Below are 10000 nucleotides of genomic sequence, written 5' to 3'. Positions count from 1 at the left end.
TACCTGATTTCACCTTTCCTTGAATTGGCAAGAAAATGTACTGTTTACTAGTGCTATGAATATTGATGGTAGTATGTTTATTATAAACATTATAATTACTATAATGTTATTAACATTAGTAATCACAAAATAAGATAACGTAAAATATTTTCATAAATTATAGAAAATGGTAAACGGGCTAGACCGGCAGTACTCATAATTGGCTCATTGGTGACTTAGTACAAGTGTAGCCATGTATGCGTAAAAACAATTAAACAAGTAAACTCACTGTGGGCATGGCATGGCATGGCATGCCTGTCAGCAATGGTTTAAAACTTGCATTATAGATGAAAGTTTAAATTACAAAACCTGTATTAAACATGGACCTTTGGTCATACATACATATATATATATATATATATATATATATATATATATATATCAATACACATGTATATTACAGCAAAATAAGAGTTCTTCTGAGTATATATAAAGATGAGTCATTAAAATATCGTAATTTTTGTAATTTCTGAAATTTGATGTAAAACCTCGCAAAAACGCTGGGGAAGCACCATTTCTGGACAGACCTCCAGAAATGGTGCAACATTAGTCTTTAAAAACTAACTATATATGTGTGTGTGTGTGTGTGTGTGTGTATATAAATATATATGAAAGATGGAATAATGCAATACCGCATTGATATAGGTGTATAACAATCCTCCCTGACCTGGCCTCGAACCTAGGTCACTCCGGCTATGAGACCGGAGGGCCAGTACTAAACCAACCATACCACACGACCCACTAAAAGGAGTGTGCAACTAGGAGCTAACTAGCTTCCATAGACATTACCTATCTACTCATACTGTACATGAGTAATGATAGCGAGGTTTTACACACACTCCCCGTGGGCACTCGGTGGAAATTGATTTAGAAATTCGAAACCGAAGTCAGATACTGAGGTATATATATGAAAGATGGAATAATGCAATACCGCATTGATATAGGTGTATAACAATCCTCCCTGACCTGGCCTCGAACCTAGGTCACTCCGGCTATGAGACCGGAGGGCCAGTACTAAACCATCCATACCACACGACCCACTATATATATATATATATATATATATATATATATATATATATATATATATTATGTATGTATATATACATATACATATATATATATTAATTTTAAATTTTTTGCCATACAGTAAAATAAGACCCATATACCAGATCTTCAATAGCATTCAATTTTTTTTTTTTTTTTTTTTATAATGCTCTTGTTTAGATAAGTATATTTTAAATTATAATGTTGCGGTGCTTGGTGTGGGGTGCTGCTAGCTGCCCCGTATTTGTTCCAGTACTATGCGGGGACCCCATGGAGAGAGCAACACCTGCAAAACTTTAACAATACAAAAAAGTGCAGGGGGAGCCAGTTTTGGGAGAAGCCTGCCATGAGGGCTGTTAGTCTTAACCCTTTGGTGACTGGTGAAGAAAATTTTAAAAAACTCGATGCTCTGGCGATCAATGGCAACACGCCGACATTGAGCTTGTGAGTTCAGTACATCAAGCCGAATCACCGCCTTGTAGCGCTTTGGCGCGCCGCCGCTGCGTACAGCCACACACCACATTTCAAGCAGTTTGTTATGGCGTCTAGAGACATGACCCGTCGTGAAGGGGTCAATACTGTAGAGAATTACCAGAAATGCAGTTGTTGCTGATGTTATTGAAGCATTAATTATGCCAATGCAAAGAATGTTGGGGTCAATGTTAAGTAAAGGAAAAAGAAAGTGTGTACTGAATGCCTGCCTTGAAAATAGCAATATTCAAAACTTACCCCGTGTATGAAAGAGTTAATTATTTATTTGGTTTTAATTAAAAGGATACATTTGTTTCTATGAATGATATTGAAAGGTGGCAAGAGGTACTGTTAAAAAGTTTTAGAAATAAAATTGTTACTCATAGCTATCATAAAAAGTTCAATGTTAGTATACAAAATCGGTAGTAAAATCTATATTTCTTTGATATGAGCTCTCTTATGTGTGTGTGTTTATTTATTTTTATACATCATTATTTTATTTATATATTATATAAATATATATATATATATATATATATATATATATATATATATATATATATATATATATATATAGAGCTGTATACCATAGGTAATGCAAAGTGACACCTTTCAGTGAGATGGTATCCATACAGTTAAACTGGAAATTAAGATAAACCAGAGAGATCTTCTGCTGAACTGACAAAAAATCAGTCCCTTCATATGATGAACTATGCATTTAGATCAATAAGGAATGACTTAAAATGTGTGATATCATTTTGTATATTCTCGTTACTGATTACTCTGACAGACATGTATAAAGTAAATAAATGCTATTGTTAGATGAGTGAATCTAAAGCACTTGTCTGACATAGCTCATAGAAATTGAGTAGTCACCACAAAACCCATATGAGACTCAGGGAGGGTTAGATAGTTGTTATTTGATTATGGGAGCTGAAAGTGCACTTCATAGACAGTGTTTGTGACACAGCTTCCGATCTCTCCATATTTTCTTCTGTCTTTTTACTTCTGTTTCCCTTTTCTCTTGCCCTTCCATGGATCTCTTCTCATAGCCCCTTACCCCTCCCTTCTCTCTCTCTCTCTCTCTCTCTCTCTCTCTCTCTCTCTCTCTCTCTCTCCCTCTCCCTCTCCCTCTCCCTCTCCCTCTCCCTCTCCCTCTCCCTCCCTCCCTCCCTCCCTCCCTCCCTCCCTCCCTCCCTCTCTCCCTCCCTCCCTCCCTCCCTCCCTCCCTCTCCCTCTCTCCCTCCCCTTCCTCCCTCCCTCCCTCCCTCTCACCTTCTCTCTCTCTTTCTCTCTCTCACTCTCACTCTCACTCTCACTCTCTCTCCCACCCTCTCCCCCACCCTCTCCCTTTTCATCTTGCACACTTCCCCTCCCTGTTCATTCCTCGCTTTCCTGCTTGGGTTTTTCTCTTGACAGAATTGGGAGTGCCTTGTCCTCTCCTCACCCACACTCCTCCTCCTCTTTCCGTATCTGTCTCCCATCCTCTCTTCTTCCCTCCCTCACTTTCATTCTCATTCTGTTTCCCCTTTCCCCCTTTGTATCTTTTATCTCTCTTCCCTTCTCCCAGGGGTTTTTGTTCTGTGAAAGAGGGGAGGACTGTGCTCGCTGGCAGACTATCTCGCTTCTCTTATGTGTTGTTGTACTCTGATATTATATGGCATTATATGAGGTCTTGGTATTGCCATTATGAATTTAAAAATTGATTCAGGTTCTTGCCTGTAGTCACTTCAAAACACTTATCACTGCAGTAAACAGTTATGTTTTAAGTTGCCCTTATAACGGCATTTCATTTATTTGTAAGGAGACAGAATAGCTAGGGTATATATGCATTTTGTGTTCAGTGGATGTCATTGCTGTATGGGTTGTTTATAGTTTGTGATAGATATGTGTATTGATTGTAGGCAATTTTAGAACTGGAAAAATGCTTGAAATTTTGTATAGCCAATTTTGTTGTGACAGTTTCAACTTGAAAGAACACAAAAAACTCCGGAAAAAAGGAAGGTGTTTCATATTTAACATATGCTACATGCTGTCTTTGCCAAGATACATGAAGACTGCCAAGAATTTAGTTGAAAGGGGTAAGGGCAACCCTTTATAATATTTAACCATATATATATAACCATAAGCCAAATTTTGTTGCAAACAGAGGCTTTGCTTTAAATTGCCACTGCATATTATCCCAAAATTTGTTTTTAGAACAATTCTACATGTTATTTCCTTTTCTATATTTTTACTTAATTCTCAGATTCTTTAATTTTTTATTGCACATACTCTTTATCATCTCTCTAGGTAGTCCATAGCTCAGTGCAGTTATAATAAGAAATAACTTTTTTTCTTCTTTTTCTTCGTTTTATTAAATATTTTTGTAATGCATTCTGCACTGCTGGCCACATCGACCAGGAATAGGATCCTGATCATGGAAATAGTCTTCCTTGGAGCTGGCTCTCTTCCAGTCAGGGTACATTCCACACTTGTTTATTGATGGAAATAATACAAAATACACTTTTCTTAACACTTGTAAGTTGAGTTTGGTCTGTGTTTAATGGTAAAATATATAATATATATATATATATATATATATTATATAATATATATATAGTTTATATATTATATATATGATATATATACATATATATTTTATTATACATATTATATATATTATATATTATATATATATATATATATATATATATATATATATATTTATATTATATATGTAATACATATATATATATATATATATATATATATATATATTTATATTTATATTATAGATGTAATATATATAATAAATATATATTATATATATATTATATATATTATATTATATATATATTATATATTATATATTATATTATATATATATATTATATATATTATATATATTATATATATTATATATATTATATATATTATATATATTATACACACACACACAAACACAAACATGTAATATAGATCGATAGGTGTATGGATTGATAGATAGAGAAATAGATATATTGATTGATAAATTGAGAGATAGATATGTACATATATATTTATATAGATAAATAGACAAATTGCACACACACATATATATATATATTTGTATATATATATATATATATATATATATATTATATATATCATATATATATTATATAAATATATATATATATGTATGTATGTATGTATGTATGTATGTATGTATGTATACATACACGTACATGTGTGTTTATAATATATGATACTATCTATATTAAAAGATATTTATATATAGCTCGATATAAAGATCAAATGAATACTATGTTGATTAGGAAAAAATTGTGCTGTGCTGTGCCTATTTTCTATATTTTTTGTGAAATGTCTGCCCATAGATGGCTCTGCTAGTGCTTAGCCATAAAGGAGTCAATTAGTAGACCTTTTGACCTTACCTGATTTGAAATGACGGGAAAAACGTATTTTTTGCTAGTGCCATGAATATTGATGGTGTTATTCTTATTATAAACATTATAATTATTATAATGTTTTTTTAACATGAGCAAAGTAAGATAAAGTAAAATATTTTGTAAATCAAAGAAAAGGGTAAAGGGGCGAGACAGGCAGTACTTGTAACTGGCTCATTGGTGACTTAGTACAAGTGTAGCCATCTATGTGTAAAAACAATCCAACAAGTACTCACAGTGGGCATATCACGTCCGTATACGTCATACCCATCGGCATTGGGTTAAAGAATATATTTTTGGTTTTCTAATAATAGACTGTTTGTGGATACAAAAGGCCTATGGATCATTCAGAGAATAGCAAAGACAGCTACCAACATTCAGTACTTTCATGGTCATGACATTTCCCTTTATAATTAATTAATTACAGTTATGTACACAATTATTTTATAGTTATTTTATATGTATATAAAAGTTCAGGTGAAATTATATAACACATATATACTTTCTTTGCAGAGGTAGCTTAATCAAGATGGTGGTGGCACAAGGGGGTCGGCTAATGCGTGGTGGGGGCATGGCAACCACAGGCTGTGGCATGACCCCCAAAGAGCTCTCAGACAATGATGACTTGGCAACAGCTCTTGTTCTTGACCAATACCTGGGTTTTGCAACTCACAAGATGAATGTAAGGTAAGTTACTGAAATATAATTGGCCACTTCACGTTGATATTCATGTGTTCAGTTTTTTGTATTGTGAGCTTGGGTATGTCTTAAGATTGGGATTAAATATATATATATATATTTTTTTTCTCCTCTTCCTGATAGGCCTGTTGATTAGATTCTTCTCTTTGGACTTCATTGTATTTAGTTTCATTTTATTTCAAGTAGCCCAAGAAATTCTTTTATGCGAATCAGGTTGGAAAATCAGGGATGCAGTCACTGGTCAAATGCTGTAATTTTTAAAAAATAATTATTCTCATGCTGTATAATAGAAAATATGTCCGAAAAAGGTTTAAGGTCTATTAAGCAACTAAAGATATATTGAGGGAGGTCGATTGACAAGAATGGCATTGTGTAAGAATAAATATTGAATATGGTATTCCAAACTTGAAAGGATAATCCTCTGCGATGTAGACTGTCCACACAATAGAGATGCTGTTTGAATAGGTAGATAAAATATTACATCATTCCTCTGACTTTGTTACATTACATTGTGTGTATTCATGTTCAGGAAAATGTATATTTCGTCTAGCATACAAACAAGTACCTCTTTCATGCAGGTACCGGCCACTAAGGGGAAGCAAAGAAGAACTTGGCCAGATAATTGAGGATTTCATCCAGCATCAAGACTATGAAAAGGCATTCAAACAATTGGTGTCTGGAGACTGGATGCCCTGGACCTTCTTCATCACAAAGAACAAACATCTCCAAGCTGCATTTAAGGTAGATAACATTTGTTTGTTGTTAATTTCACCTTGGTCTTTTATTCTAAGTTCATTGTATATTGTATATTGATTTTCATTTGATATTGAAAGGGAAAAAAAAGTTATTCACAGTTGTAGTTAACCCATTATTGCTGGGTCACATGTATAGCCATCATAACAAACTGCATGATCTGCTGGGTACAGCTATACACATGGCAACACACTAGAGCATGTTGAGCAGGAAGTTCCATTACATGTAGCAGACTCCCGCTCCCAGCCGCAGGATAGTTGTCAGAAATCACCTGAGTCTATGACGCCAAGAGATTTCTATACTGTTGCTGATGGATTAAGTGAAAAGAATAGTTTAACCCATTACCGCCAGGTAACAGAAATCTCTGAGCATGTTAAACTCGGGTGATTTCTGGTAATAGCCAGACACTGGGCACAAGAGTCCGCCACATGAAGCGGAACTTCCCGCTCTACGCGCTCAGGCATGTTACCGTGCATACAGATGTACCCCGCAGACCGAGCGGTTTGTTACGCCAGTGCACGTGACCCGTCTGAATTGGGTTAAGAAAAAAAATGTTAGAATAGGGAAGAACTTTTTATCTTTCCTCCTTTCGCTTCATGATTGTTAGTTTCTGAGAGTAAAAAGTTTAACATTTTACAGGAACACGTATTTCGTTATCTGAGAGTATTTGACAAGGACAGTGGATTTGTAGTAAAGCCATGTTACCGATACTCTATGGAGGGTTGTGTTGGGGCCAAAATATGCGCAACCAGGAAGTGGTGAGTGAATCCTTGTTTTGAGTTATAGTAGTTTAAGATGTTGTTATAAAGTCATGATTAAATATAATGATTGTGTATTATATATGAGCTAACATTAGGTACTTTGATTATTTAGGTGTGTGCATTTATTATTTGTGTATCTGCATATACATATGTTCATTCCTGCTCCATGAAAATTCATTGGAAAGCATAAGTTGGTTGCAGTTTTGATAAATTCCAGCTTTACAGTTGAAGAATTGCATGTTGAGATGCCTTTAAATCCATACTAGTTTTAAAGTACTTTGATATCACCTAATAACAGTGGATAATGAGTGAGAGGCAGCAAAAATAGATAAATAAAAAGAGCCATGTATAATGGTTGATTTTCAAACATTCAGCCCAAAAAATGGGAGGGAAAAGAAAAAAATCTGTGCTGCTGTTTTTTGTGCATTCTCATATACTTCACCACATGCCGCCGGGGAAATGCTGTGCTCATTTTTTATTTTTTGTGAAATGTCTCAGCACTGAGGTGGCTCTGATAGTGCTTAGCCCAAAAGGAGTCAGTTAGTAGACCTCATGACCTTACCTAATTTCACCTTTCCTTGAATTGACAGGAAAAACATATTTTTTACTAATGCTATGAATTTTGATGGTGTTATATTTATTATAGACATTATAATTACTATAATGCAATAAACATTAGTAACAGCAAAATAAGATAACGTAAAATATTTTCATAAATCAAGGAAAAGGGTAAATGGGTGAGACAGGCAGAACTCGTAATTGGCTCATTGGTGACTTAGTACAAGTGCAGCCATTTACATGTAAAACCAATAAAGTAAACTCACAGTGGGCATGGCATGTATGTACATGCCATGCCCATTGGAATTGGGTTAATAATGGTTTGAAAAGAGTGGTGAAGAAGCTCAGAATTTTCAGGCAGAGGGAAAAGGAAGAAAATATTGATTATTTCTTTGAATTTTACAAAGAACTTCTTTCGTAAATAATGTTTACATCCAAATGAAATCCTATCTACCACTTTTTTTTTTTTTTTTTTTTTTTTTTTTTTTTTTTTTTTTATAGAAGAATTTTGAAAACTTAATTGATTATTTTTAGTTTCTTTGTAATCCTTCACATTGGGAGGAATCTATTATTATGAGATACTAAAGTCTTTCTGTGACCCATTTCATTAGCTAATGTTGATATTTCATTTTTGCTCTAGTAAGGGGTATACATGTATGTATGTATGTATGTATGTAATCTATGAAGAAAGAAAAAAAAGAATAAAGAAAAAAGAAAAGTTGCACTCTTGCTATAATATCTCATTTTTCGTTACAGGAGTTTATATTTCCATGAGAGCAGGTTTTGAACAATACTGATTATTTTTTACAGGTACAAGAATGAGCAGATAGGCTATCTAGTGGGCTGTATTGCTGAGCTTAGTGAAGATGAGGAGACGCAGCTCCTCCATCCTGGCAAGAATGATTTTTCTGTCATGTATTCCTGCAGAAAAAACTGTGCCCAACTGTGGCTTGGTCCAGCAGCTTTCATTAATCATGACTGCCGGGCAAATTGCAAGGTATAAGAACTGATTATTATTATTATTTTATTTTATTTGTATATATATATTTTTTTATTATTATTATTATTTTTATTATTCCCCCCAAACACACACAAATTCTCATGCGGTAAAATTATCATATGATGCTAATGATGATATATTTCATATTATCAAGTAAGTAAAGCTCTTGCTACAGGGAAATGTAGTTCAGAATTCTGTACATATTTACATGTATGTAAATGCTGTGGAGGAGTATATATTTTCATAATATTCCACTCTCCAGTTTACAGCCACAGGGCGAGGAACAGCTTGTGTAAAAGTCCTAAGAGATATTGAAGTAGGAGAAGAGATTACCTGCTTCTATGGGGAAGACTTCTTCGGCGACAATAACTCCTATTGTGAATGCTTAACTTGTGAAAGGTATGAGTAAAAAGGGAAGTGGTTTGCCAATATTGTGAAACCGGGAAAGATGTGCATGTTAGTAATTATTCCTCAAGACACATCAGAAAGAGGAAAGCAATCCACATTCTATAGTTGACAGCTACACAATATTGTAAAGCTTATATGAATTACATTTTGGAAACATTTGCTTGATAAACTTCTTGTGCATTTCAGTGTTCAATTAATCTTCACCAAACATTGTCATTGTCTCACAGTTCTTCCATATTATAGATTATACATTTTCATGGGCAGTGTTGTCCAATTCTTTGTATTCATATAATTAATTGTAACAAATGCAAAAGAAGGTATAAATATCAACAAATGATTCCAAAATTCTTCAATATTGTCAGAAAAGTAATATTAACCCTTTGGATCCGGGTGCCCTGCATCCCACGTATGGGTGTGTGACATGTATGCCCAGCCCACATGAACACCCATACCAAGACTCTTTGCAATTTTATTATCCCTCTTTCTGCATAAGTATTTTTTGCTTTTTGCTATTATGCAAGGTCTATATTTGTCATTGTATCAAGATGGTAATAGACGTTCACATTACCCCCAGCCCTCAGCCAAATATTTTCATGTCACTTGGCCTCAGACAAATTTATTTGTGGTGTGATAGTCACGTCACCTGGATCCAGTGGGTTAAGATATTGTTATATAGCTTGTATTATGGAATGATAATATTGTGATATTACTTCTTCAGTAATTGGGAATGTCACATATCTTTTGGAATCACTTGTTCATCCCTTTTCTCAACAAGTGGGAATGAATGAAATATGAATTCAGTCATGGAAAGGACGTAATGCAAATAGTTTACTGCC

General features: G+C 34.1%; 1 protein-coding gene across 2 annotated transcripts in view; it reads left to right on the top strand.

Moving 5' to 3' along the window:
- Positions 1 to 10000, top strand: part of LOC125045839 (histone-lysine N-methyltransferase Suv4-20-like) — a 31913-nt gene that overhangs the window by 10969 nt on the left and 10944 nt on the right. For both annotated transcript variants that reach the window (XM_047643363.1, XM_047643362.1), the window contains exons 2-6: positions 5499 to 5672; positions 6263 to 6425; positions 7077 to 7195; positions 8567 to 8753; positions 9019 to 9155. In XM_047643363.1, coding sequence (XP_047499319.1) covers positions 5515 to 5672; positions 6263 to 6425; positions 7077 to 7195; positions 8567 to 8753; positions 9019 to 9155 — 764 coding nt within the window. In that variant the 5' untranslated portion in view covers positions 5499 to 5514. The remainder of the gene's footprint in view (positions 1 to 5498; positions 5673 to 6262; positions 6426 to 7076; positions 7196 to 8566; positions 8754 to 9018; positions 9156 to 10000) is intronic.

The sequence above is a fragment of the Penaeus chinensis genome, chromosome 38 (assembly GCF_019202785.1).
Source record: "Penaeus chinensis breed Huanghai No. 1 chromosome 38, ASM1920278v2, whole genome shotgun sequence".
Lineage (NCBI taxonomy): Eukaryota > Metazoa > Arthropoda > Malacostraca > Decapoda > Penaeidae > Penaeus > Penaeus chinensis.
This window is presented reverse-complemented; position numbering and strand designations above follow the sequence as displayed.